At 37.0% G+C, this 20,229-nt stretch overlaps 1 protein-coding gene across 2 annotated transcripts in view; it reads left to right on the top strand.

The window, feature by feature from the left end:
• larp1 (La ribonucleoprotein 1, translational regulator) overlaps nt 1–20,229 on the top strand; it is a 56,490-nt gene that overhangs the window by 15,669 nt on the left and 20,592 nt on the right. For both annotated transcript variants that reach the window (XM_062433848.1, XM_062433847.1), the window contains exons 2-5: nt 5,261–5,325; nt 7,789–7,854; nt 14,221–14,292; nt 18,404–18,554. In XM_062433848.1, coding sequence (XP_062289832.1) covers nt 5,261–5,325; nt 7,789–7,854; nt 14,221–14,292; nt 18,404–18,554 — 354 coding nt within the window. The remainder of the gene's footprint in view (nt 1–5,260; nt 5,326–7,788; nt 7,855–14,220; nt 14,293–18,403; nt 18,555–20,229) is intronic.

Raw genomic sequence — 20,229 nt, 5'->3', positions numbered from 1 at the left:
AGGAGCTAAAACAGACTGTTTTTAGACAGAGGCTGAACTGAGGGGTTGCATAAAGGACCAGTATAAGATAAATAAGGTGTTTTTTAAAAAAACTAAATCATTCAAAGAAAATAATTATGGGAAATTTGGTATAAAGTTGGACCACGAGCCAAACAACAAATGGCCAGTTCTTGCTGAAGATCCTATTTTTATATTAAGGGACTTAAGTGGGTCAATGTGTCTATCAGACCATTGTTCTCTATTGTATTGTGTAATTTGATGTATCTGTTTAAAGTTGAGATTAGAAGATATTTAGAGTATTGCACAGGTTATCTTCGTAGTGTGAAATGGTCAGATTGTGTTGTTGGGATGTTGCTGTTTTGTTGTTGGTGAAACTCTTCTTAATAACACTGATGTGCTGAGTAACAGTAGATAAATTGATATTTCCATTACAGGATTTTAACAGTAACTGAAACAGTCACCTATCAAGGTGAGTTTATACTTAATCTCGTTGGTGATGTTTGGAATTAAAGTGAATAAACTTTAAACAGGATCCTGATGCTGGGTTGAATCAGACTGACAACGTCTTTAATTTAGGTGAAACACTGCAGCTTTGCCTGCTTCAGTTTGAGAAATCCTCTTGTTCCCGTCCGTCATTAGTGATTTTTGGCGGCTTCACGTCATCAGCCACGATTAGGATAAGCAGCAGACCGTTGAAGCAACATTATGCCTGTTGAATGAGAAATGTTGAGTTACCATGAAACAGCAGTACCCCCTCCACCCCCTGTCCCTCTGGTTTTAAGAAGCTTGTATTTAACAGCAAAATGTAGGTTGTTTAGAGGTTAAGCTGCCAGCTTCACAAACGTCTCTGTGTTGGATTAGCTCACAGTGGCCTGTTGATGAAAATACTGTGGTGACCAACGACTAACCCAAAACAACTGCTTCTGCAACAGATAAAGAGACAAGATACTTCTGCAAATCCGCCTTTCTATACTGACTGAAAGGCAAAATTTAATGCACCATTTCATTGATTCAAATCACTTTTATTTCTTGTTAATATGAACATTTCATGTCTGACCAAGAGAAGTAAAAGGAAGTCAGTAAAAGGCTGACTTTGTGGACTGTTTTTGATTCATGTTCATCGCTGCAAGGAGCATAAATCTACACCTCCCTGCTCTGCTGTCACACAAGAAAATCTATAAATAAGTTGTAAATGAAGAAGAACAGTGTGCATTGGTTTAAAGGAACGATATGTTACGAATATTTAACCGTCCCTGTCCGTCTGAGCTGCTGGTTTTTTTTAACGTATTCCTTCGTGTTAGCTACTGTGGCAACATCTGAAGAGGAAAAGAAGAGTTTACAGTGTTTTTAGTGCTTGTAGGAAGATGATCATTATACTGTATTATCCAATTTAATGTTGGACTTATGTGTTTATGATGATAAAGGACACCACACCCTCATTATGGGCTCAGGATTCACGATTATAGTTGGGTTTCATCCTCTGTTTGATTCTTCCTTACACCTTCTTCTGTGTACCATTAAACAGAGAATACATTTTCTAGAAATCACGTTTAGGGGAAAAATGTTTTTGCCCACAAAGAGTTGGTTGTCTATTGAAAGAGGACACATGGCTGTGACACAGTTTAGCAAAGGAAATGAAACAAAGGTCAGAATTGTAGCACCAGAAGCTGAAGTCACATCTCTGTTTCACCATCTCTGCAATTTGTGACTCCAAACTAAATAAACAGTCAAAGTTTAAAGTTCACCAATTGTATAAATGTGAGTAAATGCCACATTTCACATTTTAGGAATACTAAAGGACACCAGAGACACACAAGACTGGATTATTTTCATATTCATTAGTCTGCTGTAGAGCTAATTAATCAGTTGACGGAAAATTAATTGACAAGGTTTTAAAGGAAAAATGCCAAATATTTGCTGGTTGCAGCTTCTGAAAGGGGATTATTGACACTAATATGCGTCACACGTGATGGTAAACTGAATCTTTGGATTGTAGATCAGACCAGTAAGACATTTGAGGATAGAACGAGCATATTTCTATAAGTCTGCAAGTCAATAAATTGTTTTATGACGATTTAGAGACTTAAAATTATTCATTGAGAAAAGTATTTTTAAACATTTGGTGTTATCTTTGGTGATAACTTCAGATGTGTTGTTTTGTCCGACCAACAGTCTAAAACTACATAATATGAAGTTTACTATAATGCTCCATAGTAGGAAAAGCAGCAACTTATATAACATTTGAGAAGTTTAAACAAGTGTCTGTGAATTTTTAACTTTACTTAAGAAGTAACTGATAATCAAAATAGCTGCCAGTCCATTTACTGTCCATCAGTGACTTAAAGTTTCAACCTCCTGTCTGTTACCTGCATGTCGCCGCCCCCCATATTAAGGGCCGCCCTAAAGACTTTGGATTGGTAGTAATTGTTTAGCGTTGTTGACATGTTTTTACTTTGAGTGTATTTTTGTTATTTTCTAAACTAGTCTAATATTATAACAAAAAGTGTGATTCAAGAATAACCAGGATCAGTAGAGCAGATGGTTCTCTAGCTGCTGTTCAGGTGACCGTTAGTCTCTTGCCAAGTTGTTATTGGTCACTTTGTGCACATTTCCATGTTATGACTGTACTGTGCATGTACACAAAGGAGATTTATGATTATGTACTCCTGCTTTAGAGCCTTATTTTCCATACTCTTGTACAATGCTTCTTTCGTTCGTACAGTCATGCTCTCTGAAAACGTGACCTCTGGTTGGTCACAGTTTTTGCCTGAAGGATTGTGAAACTGTAAGTAAGAGCAACATACTGTACAGCAGCATAGATGCTGTATTTGCACTAATCCCCCCTGTGGTCCTTCACTAGACTAACTAACGGGGCAGAGATGTTCTAGAGGTAATAACTTCTTTGTTGTTCATAATGTACGTTTGACCTACTTCCTTCACAGATCGTTCAAACTTTACCAGAAACAAAACTCAAGGCATCAGCAGCAGTATTAGCCAGTCTAGTCAAGAAGTTATGCATCAGCATCTTTATCCAGCCCGACCTTTGTTATAATAAGGATTTTTTCCCCTCTTAGTGTCCAGTCTCAGGAATGTGAACAGTTGTTTGTACCCCAACATAAGCTGATGAAGAAACGTTCAACATGTGAAAAAACATTTTAGCCCAGCTCTGCTGCAGACACACAGTTAAAGTTGTGTGTTTCTGCACCAGAGACATTTTACTGAACTGATAAAGACATAATGCAGATATTAACTCAACATTCGCTGCTAAAGTAGGTGTGTATAGGGCTAGAGCCGCAGCTAATGATTGTTGTCTTTATCGATTTATCTGATTAATTGATTCATTTAGCCTCTAAAATGTCACATAACAGTGGGAAAATGCCCGTTTCTAATTTCCCACAGTCCAAGTTAACTTCTTCAGATGTCTTCTCATATCTAAACAACTGTCTAAAACCCAAAATATTCAGTTTACAGTAACGTGAAACAAAAAAAGGGGAACATTTGGGCATGTATTCTAATAGAAACAGACATTTTTGATGAAAAATGTCTAAAACACAGTTCTATAAAATGTATATTATGTAAAGTTATCTTAATTATCTCAATACTAATAAATGTAATAGTAAATTAAAACCAAGATTGTCAGATATTTTCACTTCTTCTGGCTAGGGGTTGTAAACATAAGATTTATTTAATAAGGATCATGATGATTTAGATTCGAAAGACAATATATTGATTTATTTACTTGCTCCTGTTTAATGAAAGATTTTAAAATCATCTTTCATTTTATATAAAGCTCATTAAAATATTTTTAAACACATGTCTGTAATGAAACCCTGCTACTCCACTGCTGGTGGCGGTAGTGTTGTTAGTGATGTAGTCCACCTAAGGATTTTATTCCCCTCTTTCTGTCTCTGGCGTTGTCCCTCGACATGATTGTCCTTAAGGAGCTTACCAAGATTTGCTCTTTGGTGTTAACGGCTTGGCGAAGTCCCCATGAGCCACTTTGACTCCCTCGTATCACAGTGCAGCGACAGTGCAGCCAAAGGCAGCAAAAGGCAAGATCTCTGGATTCAGGACTCGAGCCAGCTCAGCACGATGAAGTGAGCCTCGCTCAGCTGGTGGTATGATTTTGTTGCGACACTAATTGACCAGGAAAGAGTGAAATTACTACTTGATTAATATGTGAGACAATCTGCTTCTTTTCTCAGTTTTATATCATTGTAAATTAAAAAGATTTAAGTGTGTTGGGTGGACAAAACAAGCAATTTGTTGATGTCAGTTTGTCTCTGGGACTTTTCTGACATTTTATAGGTGAGATAATTAATTGATTAATTGCTCTAAATTATTCTTTAAAGTTTTTTTTTGAGCCACTAAACTGATAACTTCCTTTTTTTTCCTACACTGGTGTATTCATGAACTTCCCAGTTTGTCTCTTGTCTAGTGTGATGCTCACTGACCTGGTTTAGCCGTCATTCCACTTCCTGTTTCCCCCGTGTTGAATCAATGAGCTCTACCTCTGATCATATATTCCAGTGGTTTGCACTTCCTTTGTTTTGGTCTGTTGGACTGACCTGTTGTTGCTGCTGCTGCTGTATCGAGTTACAACAATGACGAGGCAGAAAAATGATGGTATTGGTATCTTGTTGCAGCTGTTTCACTTTTTAGTTTATCTGAAAATGATGCCACAGCAGCACATTAAGCAAAGGAGACCTGGGAAGACAGCCAAAAAGATGATTCATTGAGATCCTACCAGCCAAAGGTAGATAAGGCAAGTGATGGAAAATTTACCGAAAGGATAAAAAACAGGCTAATTAAACTGAGACCGGTGAGTCAGTGCATGTGTGCCACAAGAGATGATGACGAACCAAAACCAAAACTGTGCTGTTTTTTTTGTCTGTTCAGCTCAGTTTTCCCACAAGCTTTTCATCTTTCCTTAAGGCAAAAATCAAATTAATTTCATACAGGGTGCAAAAAAATTAACTTTTTTGTCCATCAGCCAAATGGCTAATGAAGTTTTACCAGCATTCAATAGATTTTCTTTGTTTTTTGGCTGGTGAGCAAATCTACCAACCACTTGCATATTTCAGCAGCATTTGGCTGGTGGATGGTGCTAATTTGGTGCCCTGATTTCAAATGGGGAATCTGTTGTTTTCTGTCTTTCCTCGCCACACGTTGCTGCTCTTGCCAGATGATTTTTGGTCGATCTGTGTTCTCTGTGCGCAGAGCCGGTTGTAACTTCCACCATTTTTACATGTTTCCACAGAGTCTACCGGCCCCGCCAAGGTGGTGAGAGCAGGGAATCCACCCAAGGCCAGGCGTGGAGGAAAGGTAATATATATTTTGTGTGTGTGTGTGTGTGTGTGTGTCTGCCTGCCTGTATGAGAAAGTAGAACCAAAGTATGAGCTCATTGTTTTCACAGACTGGTGGATATCAAGCATTTACAAGTGAAGAAAGTAACTAAAGAGGTTTAATACTAAAGACAGAATAAAGTAAAAAGAGGAAGTGATAAACCACAGAGCAGTTCTCTAATTTCAGTTACAACCCAATTAAGAGTTTAAATGTACTTAAAAGTAGAATTTAAGTTAAAATAATGTCACTGCAACATTTAGTCGATCGACAGAATATTATTTGATAATTAATCATTTTGAGTTACTTTCAATTTCTTTAAAAGTGAATATTTTCTGGTTGAATTAGTCCTCTATGATGATGAACTGTTTATCTTTGTAGGGCTGCAACTGATCAGTAATTTCCTTATTGATTAACCTGCTGATTCTTCTCAATTAATCGCTTTGTGTATAAAATGTCAGAAAATAGTGAAAAATGGCTGTTTATAACTTTGTACAACTCGTGTTGATGTCTGCAGGTGATGATAATAATAACTTTATTTATATAGCACCTTTCAAAAACAAAGTGCTTTACATTAAAAACACATAATGCAAGTAAATAAGAGCCAAAACAAATGATATGAAAGATGTTGCAACGTTTTAATTTTAAACATTTAATAGGCAATTAACAAGAGATTCATTCATGTTCATTTAATTGAGGAACCTTTTGGTCCTTTGTGAGATGTTTTATGTTGTGGGTTAGCTGGGAAAGTCTTTGTTAGGGAGAGTTTGGACGCGTGTTCTAAAACATCAACAACAAACTGAACACATTTTTCTATGTTTATTCATATTAAGCTTGCAAATAATTTTCAATTTGACATCTTATTAGGAGAATATTAATCATACATTTAAGTAATTTTTTTTGTTTGTTTTTTTTTTTAAACCTAAAACACACAGAGGAGGTTTGAGTAGTTTCCTCCGCCCTGTTAGTATCTACAGGCCCAAACAAGCTCCACCAATCACAGGGTTAGATCAGCCTGGCAGGTGAGTCCCAGAACAAGTAAACAACACAGAAGGATCTGTACAAAGTGAAAGCTACACAGACGAGTGCAGCTGCATTTTGATCAACAATTTTTTATTCTTCCATCTGGATTTCATCAGTTGGACTATTAGAGGGCAACTCTTTGAGAGGCTTGAGTGAATAAATCAAACTGAAACTGGGGAAGACTTAAAACTCTATTATTGAACGTCTTTAACCTTGATGCTTTATTGGTATGATACATTAAAGTCCAAAGCGGGGTGACACAAGTAGGATTGTGTCCTCCAGTAGAAATTACACTTTTGTTCAAGATATTTGTGACATCAGTAGGTGAACCAGGATTTCCTGTATTTTTGTCTGAGTCACAGCTCTCAACTCTCTGAATGGATCAAACTGCTGATAATATACCAATTGAGAAAAATGAGGATTTATTTGATGTCATGATAGGCAGTAATGATAGGCAGTAAATCTAGGCGCTAACAGAAGATCTCCATTAGAGAGCTCAGTGAAGGCATGTGCGGTCACAGCCCTGGTATTTATCTGTCATGCCTGAAGCTGTGTGTAGTAACCTCCCTTCACACTTCCTGGAATGCAAATGTGAGTTCCTGGTGAGCCATTGGCATGGCAGATAAAACACACCAACTCTCCTCAAAGCATTTTCATTCACAACTTCACACCTTTTTTTTTTTCTTGTTTTTTTTTTTACTGACAGACGCTCCTTCGCTATCCTCGGCCACAAACTTTTATGACACCCTTTGTGTGTCGTAAAAGTCTGGTGTTGCAGAAACAAAAGAAGCAGAAATTGACTAATTACAGGAAAGTTACACAAGCTATAAGGAAAAGAAATTGTCTTATCTTTCTTCACAGGATTTTACAGCTGTGAGGGTTGAAATTGAAGTACCTATGTACTTGTGAGAGCAGTGTAAACGTGCTCAGTTGTTTGTTTACATATGTTAAATAAATTAATCATCCGCACTTTGTTTGTTTCTAGTTTCTAACAGCTAAGAGGTTTTTAAATACTAGCGGTGTAAGAGAGGGAAAAAAAGGTCAACACCAAGATGTCACATAAACGTCTGAATTTGATTCAATTGGATGTTTGTGATACATTTTAGTACATGGTGTTCAAAAAAGAAGTGTATAAATCCAATGAAAATGTAAATGCATGCAGCTGTAAAAGCCCCAGTTTTTCAACTTTTAATATTCACTTGGAAGACATCATTTTGGGTAGGCGCCTAGAGCGGCGATGATTAGTTGATCCACAGTATTATATTAACCCTAAAAGATTAATACACTAATCGATTAATTAAAAAAAACAAAACAGATTAATTTTATAATTGTACTTGCAGCCCCTAGAGTTTCCTGCCTCTGCTTTATCATCCCAGTTTCCTGCTCATTCAGTTGTTCTTTTTTCTAATTTGTTGGATCAGGTTGGAGATTTTGGTGACACTAACAGCTGGCCAACTCCAGGGGAGATTGCGACTAAAGACATGCAGGTAGGTCTTTTCTTACTTTTTGAAAAATATGTCAAAAAAGTCAGTGGTTGGTTGGTGGGTGTATGGCGGACACACTGAGGTCAGGGTGGTGTCTGTTGTCCAAAACTCTGTTAGGAACTTGGACCACTGAACTCTCTGATGCAGTGGAACCAGCCTCCTCTCCATATATGTCTGATAGGCTGTAGGAGGAAATGTTTCTATTTTATTATAAATGTACTCTGCTAACAACAATTTTGTTTTACAGCAACGTCATCCACAACAGTAAATGTTGTCTTCAGAAAGATGGTACAGTGACGTCACTCTAACCACACATTTTTGATCATTTTAGGAATCAGTTGGAGATGTGACCATGTTGGCATCTTAATGATGTCTCTACCTGATACAATCTAAAGCGATTAAAAAGTTTAAACCTGCAGCTTAGCGTATATACTTACTGTCGCTAACTTATTTTGATGAATCACATGGGCACACACAGAAATCTTTGTTGTCTAGTTATGTGCTTATTTTCTGCAGGTGTCTTCAGTACTTACTTTTTTTTTGTTTGGAAGAATACAGCAATGAGTACCACAAGTGGGCGGCGTCTTTTTGCTGTTTTTTTTGCTCTCAAACTATGTAAGAGATTGCCTTATGCCAGCTCCGTCTTTGTCGAGTGTTAATAATAGTTGAATATTTACAGATTTTAAACAGATCGTATCGATGTTTTAAGCTCATCACCTTAAATAGTCTGAAACTAGAACTTCCGGTTTTGGGGCTTCAAGGTAGCTCATCCTGTCTGTGAGGTTAATGTTAGTTTAAGCAGCTTAAGTGCAGTAAGTAACACAGAATCAAAACATTGTTAGACAAGACTTACGGTAGTTTTATTAGGTACTTATTAATGAATATGAGCCAGAAAGTCTATTTTTAAAACAGAAAACTGATTAAACTCATTTAGAAACAAGATAATTTTAAGATAATGCTTTGTATAGTCGTGTCTTCTTAACACTATGTAGCAATTTTAATACCAGCATCTACTTTAATATACAGAAATTGCAATATCGGTCACATAAATCCCGATTTGGTTAATTTTTCCTCAACATTTTTTGCCCTAGCAATAAAATGTGACAGTGATAGGTGTAAGATGTGGTGTTGTTATACATTATTGGGTTAAAACAAGAACTGAGGTGGTTTAATTGATCAATAAAAATCATAAAAATGGACTTTAAGCAGGTAGAGGCAGACAGGAACTTGTTTCTGGTCCTGGTGGTACTCTGATATGAGTGACCAGAGAGGTTTAAAAGGCTTATTCATGTTTATAAAAAGATCATCTCAGCTGCTTTGAGAAATGAATTATAATATGCAGCAACCAATCAGAACGAGCAGCTCGGACTTGTTGAATGAAGATGTTTCAGTTCAGTAGTGAATCTGATTGGATGAGCAGACAGAGCCCCGCCCCGCTCTGCTACACTCTGCTGTAGTTGGTTGTGTGTAGTTTTCTACAATAGGTATTTATTTCAGTGGTTGTGGCTGTAATTACACAGCAGCTAATCAGCACGTCCAGACAGAGCAGTCTGCTTCTGCTGCAAGACTACAAGTTTCCTTTTTGTTTTAGATTTAGTCCAGGCTCACCACCATGACAGGAGACAAAGAAAAAAGATGGCTGGTCTCAAAACCTTTTTACTCTGAAAGCAATCCTGTCTTTTTATGTAAAATTTGAGTTAAACAATCTTTCTCAGACCCGTAGGCCTATTACTTAAAAAACGTTCTGTGTAACTGTGACTGAATTTAATACCTTTTTAAACCTTGATAACCACACATTTTATCAGCTCTTTTTGTGTGTAAAACTGTAAACTGATTGATGTTTTAGGTTGGACTGTTGGACAGGTAAATTATATTGCTACAGGCATTTGTTGGTACATTGAGATAAATATTTTCCCCCTTTTCTGACTTTTTTAGAAGAACTCCATACTTGTGTAATGAGATGTAACATTAAAGAACTGTAACTCGAGGACGGGGTCTCAGCCTTGAACACCAAGCTCTGCTTTGGTGTAGACAAGCTAAGCTCAGGTGTCCGTAAAACATTTAACACACTGACCCTCGTCCACAGCTGCCGCTCCCACAGGGGATGCATCAAATTTGTGCCCTCTTAGAGTAGCAGCCAGGAGTCAATTCTATTTTTGATCTCTGGACGATAGTGTGGCCCCGGCGTAGCGACCCCTGAGACCTCCCCTAATTTAGGCAGCCAGGTATGCGTGAACATTACCGAGAGTGCGCGTGTCCCAGAGCAGGAAAATGTGGGTCACATCATCAGAGCCAGGAATAACCGGAGTGTCTGACGGCAGGAGGGGTCGAGTTTGGAGATGGTGGCTAAGCCCTGGGAAGGGATGTCCTTTTAGGGGATCCCCTTTAATAAACCACCACTAGATCTGTGCTGCTGCTATTCTTAGTGGGCTGCAGTTCACCGTCCATCACGTAACATTTAAAGCCGTAAATCAGTCGCCAAATTTCGCAAATGATGCATTCTGGGAACTGAATACTGAAATTTGATAAAGGAGGGGTTTTTGATTGCAGGGTTGTGCTTCAATACAGAGCTGTGGTAAAAGTTCAACCTGAGATTTCATGCAGCAAAGTGTTCTGCTGCCTACATTTTTAAAGTTTAGCCACCAAAAAAACATTGAAATTAAGTGTGAGTTAGGACATTATTTAAAAGTGATGATTTTGTAATTGTGATTTTGCTCACAGAGGTGTGCAAAGAAATGGAAATTTCGGTGTATTATCTTGGTCAAAATTTCTCAGAATACGATGTTATCACGCGGCTTTAAACACACTTCAGTAGCATGTTGTTGTGACAGGTGTGTCCTTTTAAACAACCATAAACGGAAATTCAACTAGTGGAGATCTCAGCAGCATGAAGCCAGAACATTTTGTGCTCAAACAGTTAGTGGATTAATTAATCAACAGAATTGTTTTGACAATTGGTTGATTTACAAAAAAAAAAAAAAAAAAGAGCTGGTTTCAGCTTCTGAAATGTGAGGACGTGTTGCTTTGAGTTTGGTCTGTTGTGTCGAGTAAAAAATGCAATTTTTAAAAATTGCTTGTATGACATTTTATAATTTAAAGGACTAAAGTATACCCACACCGCTTTAAATGGGCCCCACCACCTGCCCGTTAACAACTATTAATATTGAAAATATTGAAACATTTTACTTGTCCTCCAAACTGATGGAGGTTAAAATTCTGTAAACGGTCAACACTGTTTCACAAAGTCTCCAAAAACAGAAAATCAGTACTGTTGCAAGTGAGTAAATGTGTGAGATCCTCATTTCACTCAAGGGGGTTTCACAGTTTTAATGAAACTGACCAACATCTTACTCCCAGTTAGGGAGTATCACTCCTTCATTTCCACAGACACAAAAAACAATGAGTTATGTGAAGTGTAAAGGCTATTGAATGCGGAGGAGCACTTCAAAGTGTCAGTAGCATTTTTTTTTTATGCAGTATTTTATGCAGCTGTAGACGTTAAAGCACAGGAGAGACTCAGTTCTGTGGCATATGAAAGGTGGCATGTAGTTTGGGGTTTTTACACCCACAAGAGCTTTTGTTAAAATCTGATGATTAAATCTATAAATCAGCAAGTGCTGACTCATACAAATGTGACTTATCTGTGGATTTTCAGTGCTCTGATTTAGACACGCGAGTGACTACAATTAAGGAAATCGAGCATGGCTCAGTTTAAGATTTGGCGCACGCTCTCTTCACAAAGCACCTCTCCATATTATCTGCTGTAACCACGGCTGTTAAACTATTTCTCACTCTACCTGTGACTGCCACAAGTTCTGAAAGATAATTCTCAAAACTAATTAACTAATTAATCAGATATGTTTTATTTAAAATCATTAAAACATATATGAGAATCCCCACGGCACAGGAGAGACTGTCAGAGCTGACCATCCTGATTATTGAGAATAGGCACACTTGCAGTCTGTAGCTACTTAAGAGGGTAGTAAAGGGTTGATGTGGATGTTTACTCACCTGCGACCCTGTAAAAAACAGATACTATAATCTTATTGTGAAGTGAGCTTGTATTCAGAAGTGATGTCATTTTTGTTTCTCTTTTTAGATACTGATTTAAAATTTAAAGTTTTGCCTTAAAGGAAAAGCTTTTTCCATCCATCTTCACAGTGCAGTTGTGTAACAGAGTTGAGTGGGCAGGTGAGCTTTTTACACTAACTTTGATAATGAAATCCTGCCCTCTGCGACAATGAGTAATGAGGAGTCGTCAAATACGTGGTACCCTAGACAGGTCCCGCAATCATGGCCGACATTAATAGTTTGTAACGTTAAAAAGCTCCAACAGTTTAAAATGCATTCAATACAATTAACTCCATATTCTGTGTCCAGTGTTCTGAGGTGGTCTGATAAATTTCATCGTGAGTTTTAAATGATGAGTATCGTCGCTATGAAAGATGTTAAAATTCGCTGCTCTGTGCTGCAGGAAAGGGGCCCTATGAGGGTGAATGGCCGGGGCTTCAGATGTTTGCGTTGCGGTGCCACATGTGTCTGCATTCAGTCCACAATGTTTGGTGTAGTGGAGGCTCTCATGAAGGCAGAAAAAACCAAACCTAAACCCAACGTTTGTCTTAACCATTATCACCCCATTTTGTCATTTGTTTGTGTCCAGAGTGAAGTTTTCTCACCTTAAAGCAGTCAGCTGCCCAAATAAACTGAAACAGGTTTTGCTCGCTGTAATCATTCTTACCATTAGTAGATTTCCTCTTAATGCAGGTATAAAAACATACTTAAAAGTTTATCTGAAGATAATATGAGGCTTCAGCTGTCTGAGTCTGAAGTAATAATGAAAACAAAATATTTCACAGTGCGGTGGAACTATAGTAAGAAAAAAAGTAGAAAGATTGTAACATTGAAAGAAATCTACTTGATTTGACTTATTTGAACATCTGAAACTTCACATTAGCTTCAGATAAACTTTTAAATACATTTTGCACAACAGAAAATATGTGAACTTTGTACACCATCACTTACACTAAAGTACATTATGAAGGGATCTTCTAATGGTCAGTATGAACAGGAGTACCTTGGTTGGTCATCTCCTCTGGTTTCAGTGCAGCAAAGAACAACTCACACTTAAAGAAAAAAGAACAACACAAAAAAAGAATTCAGACTGCAATGTGAATTATAGAAATATTTAAAATCCAAATTCCAGAGTTGTACAGACAGTGAAAAAAAGTGCAAATGTTTCGGTCCATGTCGGACTTCAGTGCTAAAGAAGGCATACATGATGAGTCATGTGTGGGTTACTATGCAGGTGCAACTAATCAATGATCTAGGCCTTGATTGAACACCATGAAGCCAGCTGCTTGCAGATCAGGTCATTACAAACACATTAGTAAAGCATCATAAATAGAAAGACATTCTCACACACATCCTATATATCACAAAGTAGAAGATTTCTGAAATAATAACTAACCACCATGAAGTGATTTAGTTTAGTTTTTTTGCTTGTGAAAAGCAGCTGTAACTGAAGCTTCTTCTGTACCTTCATGTGGTGGAAGAAGAAGAATGAATCAGCATCTTTCTGATTTCACCATTATTTTCAACTTTCTCGCAGAGCCGTTGCACCACGTCTTTATTGATTTTTAGAAAACGCACTCCACCACTCACACCTGAGCTTTGAACACATTCGCCTATCTTAATGGTTGACTTCCATTATTTCACACTTATAAAAGTAATCCAATCAGTAATTCCATCTTTGCAGAATCCCGTGCAATAAAACATAAAAATGTGTGCCTGTCTTTGATATAATGACACGACATTAGCCATTTTAGCCATTGAAATGATATTGGATATACTTCTATAAAACCCAGAGGGAGCTCAGTCGACTGTAAACGCAGCAGATGTTCCTTATTATCCACAGTTTGTGCTGCATTTATTTGGAATTTTCCATGTTCGATGGCAACAAGAAGAAGCGTAATACCCTCATGTTGTCTGAGAGGAGCAACACAACAAAGAAGAGCTTTTAAAGTGGCAATAATTTACGATTTCTTTACACTGCCTCCTAACACAAAATAACCAAATTAGAACTGCAGGGGCTTATTGATCAATACGGACTCACTGATGCCTTGGTCCTGACTTAATAAATTCACTTTACGACCATAAAACACCCCCAAACATCCTCATGTCCATTTTTAACTGCTTAGCAATACTTTGTCATCTTACAAGCAAGCTTAGTGTTTGTAATCCCATTTCTACATTTACTGCATACAGAATGGATGTGTTTTGGCTTGTTTTTATGTGTGTGTGTTTGTGTGTGTATACATCATGGTCCACCTCATTGTCTTCTCTTAACTCCTGTTCCCTCCCTCTGTTCAGATCGAGGCAGTGACACGGACCGTGTCCTGCCCGCCGACTGTCAGGCAGGTCAGAGACTCATGGAGATTCACTGTAAGTTCCACCTGAAGCCCATGAAACCTGCAAACCTGCTGACATTCAGCTGCTGTAAACAACTAATATGTTAAACATTTAAAAAAAAAAAAAAAAATAAGAAGAAATAAAAACAGTTACTGATTTGCTTCTTTAAAGTCAAATAGAAAATTTGATTCACTGCTTTCTTTTTTTTGTAAGAAAATGCATTTACATTTCGTCATTTCCTTTCCTTCTTTCCCTTCATTTCATCAAATTAAGCTAGACTTGGGCTCAGTTCATGACCTGTGCACTATTTAAAGCTCCAGACATATTTTTAGCAGCTCGACTCAGTTGAACTTTTTTTTTTGGCGAATGATGAAGCCTGTTATCAAAAGCCTGAAAGCCATCTTGTTCTGGTTAATCCTCCTCCTGCACTTCCTTTTTACATCAAATGTTTCAGAAAACACCTAATGAGAGCTCAGGGCATTTGAAAAATTCAGTATAAAATCAAAAATTTCAAAAAGTAAAAAAAAGCAAAACATGCTTAGACTGTCTACAGATGTTGTCTGTATTCATTTTTTTTTTTTTTAATTCAAGCCAACAAACAAGTTTTTAAAATCCATCACAGATGAAAACATGTCAGTTGTGACACCATTCCCTCTCTCATGCCAGGTTCCAAATATTGTGCAAGCATTGTGGCTCTTTCCGTTGCAGTCCTATCATATCTGAATAAAGCCACAATGGACATTTACATAACTGACACATACAGTACCAGTCAAAGATTGGACACACTTTTCTCATTCAAGTGAATGGGAAGGTTTCCAAACTTTTTATCGGTGCTGTATATCTAAATGGGGAAAACGCCATAACTTAAACAGAGAGGGAGTCTGAAAGGAGTTTGTGTAAGTGAACTTTATCCCTAGTATTGGGAATAATATAAATAAATTGTAAAAGTCTCATAAAATGTAATTGTTGGTTCCCCAGACAGTTTATGTTTGACCTGGATGGACCTTCTTTCACAGGTGGAAGTATTGAATAGCATCAAATTAAGAGACTTAAGATGTCATTAGATACTGATTTATGTCTTTATATGATGACAAGCAAAAGGTAACGAGGGCAAAGATCAGACGCTCTGCAGCCTGTAAGTAGTAGTAGGAAAATACTTCAGTTAGATTTGAAATATGTTCCTTTAGCTTTCTTTGACCATTTAAAACGGTTATATTTTATTAAGGCTAAGTGTGTAGCAGGTCATCAAGTGTAACAGAATTGCTTCCTTTCTTGTTTTGTGTTTGGTAAGATTCTGTGTTTATGATGTTGAAAACTACGATGCATGTTTCAAATGAGTTCAGTGTGATTACGGTAGTTGACCATAGTGTCAAAGAGTGTTTGACCAGGATTATTTGGAAGAGTTTATTACCTATAACTACTTACTCGATTTAAGACGGAAGCTTTGCATGACTTTTGTACAAACCCTTGAGAAGTGTCAAACTTTGCTGATACTGTGTGTGTGTGTGGCTAGCTGACCTGTCGTAGCACAGAAGAGCAGCTGAACTCTGTATGATTTGAATTAGAGATGCAGATTTTAGGCACTTATTTTAAGTCATAGTCGGCCGCGTTAACTATCGGTTAATTATTAGCAATTCATGACGTGTTGGTGTTTTTCTATTATAAAACCATGTTAACTACTGACATGACTGACAGAAACATTCAGTCTATTTACTGCCACCGCTAAAATGCATTTATACTCAGCAGGAGAGTGTCACTTGTACAGTTAATCACTTTTTTGTCGATTTTTTTATTTTTTTGGATGTGTAATTAAGAGTCCTGCTATCTGACACTCTGCTCATAGTCAACATTAACCGAGCAGATGGCTAAACTGGACATCCACCAAACAACAACTCTGTAAAATTTCCCAACTTTATGCTTCAGAGTTTTAAGACAACTGTCACAGTGAGCAGAGCAAGGCACACTGCGACTTTTTTCTCCTTTGTCAGCAAATCTACAGAACAGGTTTTGACAGTTACACCGCACATCCCTCATCTTCTGCATTATTGGTCAATATATTTTGAATTGGTTACATTTAAAACAACAATTAATCAATAAATAATTGACATCCCTAATTTGAATAAACTCATGAGCTCTGTGGGCAAAGGCATTTAATATACGATGAACTGCTGTCTGTCTTTTACTTAGTGTGATAGTGAATGCTAATCCTCCTGTTGCTCTGCTGCGGTTATCATAAGGACACTGAACAAAAGACAGGATAAATGCATTTTAAACCACATGCAAAGTTTGCTTCATCGCATTCGCTTTTATTGTGGCCCTAAGGATTATTTCTAAGTATTACCAATTTCAGCTTGAACTGATGAAATGCCATCCTTTAAATGTTTTGATTAATCAGGATATTTACTCCCTCCTCTGAAGGCAAAATTAATTTATATACTGATACCAATTTATTCCACAGACTAGATTCTTTTGTTGTTCTTTGTTTATCTACTCATTTGATTTATTTAATTAACACTTTCAGACCAGATTGTAAATATTACATTTAGTTTAAAAGTTTATTAAAATGGAAATATAAAGAGATAAAAGATTAAAGATCCCCTCCAGACTTGTTCTAAATAATTTACCAAATTATTTATTACCAAATTATTTGTCATAAAGTCTCTTTATGACAAATAATTTGTGTCTGATGCTGTTTTTCTACAAAAAAGTTCAGTTACCTAATTAAAAATTCACATCACATGTGTATAAGTTGCGTATTGGACCACAATTGGCTCCGAAGTAGATGTGATGTCTTAAATCCTGCTTGTGGATACATCGCTTGAGTCCAAGGTTTAGGTTTAGGTTGCAGTGCAGGTTTATAGTCAGATGTGACCTGCAGACGTGCTGTAGAAGTGATGAGATCTTCATGTCTCTTCTCTGACTAAACATCAATGGAGAGAACTTTCACAACTCTGATCTCAGCATTGAAGCAAAAGAGAAAAAAAGACAAAATAATACATACTGTTGTATTTGAACACATTAGCCTGATGGTTTGGAGTTTGCTTTGGCACACGTACTGAGAGAAAAGACAGCAGACTTATTCACATTTTCATTATCATTCATCATCTTATCCGGGTTTCAATTTTTGTTACACTTTCTAAACAAGCAAAGAAATCAAAATCCGCATCATCAGTAGACTGACATACATGATGAGATATTTTGTTCTTATTGATTAGAAGGTAAAATTAAGGTAAACATTTTGTCTTTTTTTTTGTTTTTTATAAAGTACATTTTATTAAAAGATTTAGGTGATTTCTTCAGATTTCTGGACTCAATGAATTCATATTTTTCCTGCAGTAACTACCAGAGAAGGTAACAGTGTTTTCCAGTGTTATATGTTTATAGTGATTATATTGCTGAGGAACAGTTGTTTCAATAAGACCCGCCCTCCTTAGCTACTTTTGCTACGTCCGTTAAGCTTTACGATCTCTCTCACCCACGTATGGTTTATAATGTTAACGTTGGCAGATTTACCACTTAGAATTTATAGTAAAACTTTATAGGAAAACTCGGTCTTTGGTTGACTTGTTTTAGATAAGAAGCCTGTAAAAGGCTCTTGAATGTGGATTTCATAGCTACTACATGATAGCATCTTTAAAGGCTAGAGCTATATCTCTCAGCTAAGAAGTCAGTGAAGTTTTAAGGTTTTAAAAAGTCTAAAAGACACCACCCTTCAAAGTCTTTGGATACCAAGTATCTCTCTTACCAGAAGCCTGTTGCCACCACTCTGACATAAAAATCCTAATCCTAATGATTCTAATGAGAAATCCTAAACTTGATATACCTAGCATAGCTCAGCGGTCTGTTATGTGCTAGTTAAGGTTGCTAAGCTATCATAGGACAACTGCTGTATGGGGGAAGGGATTAGTGAGATCTCAGTTGCCTGAATCTTGTGCATGTTTAACTAAAAAAATCAATAGTGTGTTTTAAGTTGAGATTTCACTTTGCACATGTGAACATGTTAACATTGTATTTGTGCCACTAACCTCAGCCATTTCTTTGTCTTGTAAATCTCTTTTCTTGTATGAATGGGCTTTCTTTTGCTAAACATGATTGTTTTTTCAACTCTTTTCTAACTGTCTGTATGAACCTGTTTCCTCTCCAGGGCCCCAAGAGGACAACAGTCAAGAAGGAGTTAAAGGAGAAGAGAGAGAGCAACGAGGAAAGCAAGGAGAACCTGAAGGCTAAGTCAGATGACTCTGGAGAGGAGAAGAACGGCGATGATGACTCCCAGAAAAATGGACCGAAGAAAAAAGGTAAATATGGATCTTAACATTTGGCGTGTTAGCATGCTAAAAAGCTTAATGTCACATATTAAACATTGTAATCCAGCTCATATGTTTCATGCTAAACCTCAACCTGTTTACATCCATCAATTATAAGTACACTGCGCCATAAAATGGCCACCAGTTTAAATGTCCACTGGCTCCATCTCTTGAACACTTTTTGCCAAAATAGTTGTAAGGAAGTAGCAAAGTTTCACATTTTGCATCCATGAAACAATTAGTTTTTTCTGATGACTAATACAATCTCAAAACTGGTTCATTTAGTACTATTGTTGACATATTTTTAGCCTCTGGAAGTATTTTTTGTAATACTTGCTGATGAGATCATTGAAATTTCTGAAGTATTCAATCTAATTTACTAATTTAATCCACTTGTTGACTATGGGGGATTCCCTAGTATTATTTTCCCCCCTCATCTTTCTGTTTATGTTAGTCACAAAAAAGTCCAGCTCTTGTGTGTGTGATACCTTGTTTTATATGGCCTGATACCAACCACTAAAGCTAATAAACCATGATGACATGGTGTCAGTTAAACTATGCTAGAAAAAACAATTCAACAGTGACTGGAAACAGTAAAATAAAGGTTGTGAGGACAGTAGAGTCAGTAGGTTTTTTATGGATACAAATAACTAATACTGTGAATACTGATTTAACATACAAAATCCCTTGTCTTGTACTTCACAGAACAAAAACTTTCATTACACTGCTTAAGTTATCAGCGTATGTCAAACACATTTTGGCAAATATGGCATACTTACGATTGAGACTAGTTAACACCAACTATGACTTAAATGCTGGTGCAAATGATTCACTGAAGGTGTTTTCGTGACAGTTCAAATTACTGGTATTGCAATTGAATCTTTCTTTTTCTTTTTAAAATTTGACCCAAAACAAATGACTATGTAGAAGTTATCCAGTGAAGGGTGTTGGGTTTGTTATGGTAGGGACTTTCTCTGGTGTAACTTTCCCTTTTTTATGCCTCTGTGCCGGTGACAGCTGTGGCCATCTATCCATTTCTCATGAATGCGATATCTCAGGAGAGCCTGGTACACATTTTTTCAAATTCAGCACAAATGTCCACCTGGACTCAAAAATGACCTGATTAGAATTTGGTGGTCAAAGGTCAACATGACAGTGACTTAACAAAATACATTTATGGCCACAACTGAATCATTCATAATTCAATTATGACAAAGTTTCACATAAATGTCTTATAGGATAAAATGATGAACTGATGGCATTTTTATATCTCAAAGGTCAACGTCATAATTTTCTGTAAAAACAGTTTTCTGGGCATTATTCAACGCCATAACTCTGGAACCGAAGGGAAGAACATTGCTTTTGCTGATTTTGAGCTTCTGGTGATGATTGTTGCACCATGTGACGAAGCTCTCTCTGTCCTAAGTACTCTTCCTGTAAAAATAGTCTCCAAGTAAAGACAGCAAGTTTCTCACTGAAAAAGATTCACTGGAATCACTCTTGTCAGTATATTGATAACTTCCATCTCCACTCCCTTATACACGTAATACAATTTAACTGGTTGGCAGAGGCATACCACCACGTGGCGGTATTTCTACTTTCTCTTTAATTCTCACCCTCCCTCTCTTTCTCCTTCCCTTTACACACTCAGTCAGCAGATAAACAC

The sequence above is a fragment of the Scomber scombrus genome, chromosome 14 (genome assembly GCF_963691925.1).
Source record: "Scomber scombrus chromosome 14, fScoSco1.1, whole genome shotgun sequence".
NCBI lineage: Eukaryota > Metazoa > Chordata > Actinopteri > Scombriformes > Scombridae > Scomber > Scomber scombrus.
This window is presented reverse-complemented; position numbering and strand designations above follow the sequence as displayed.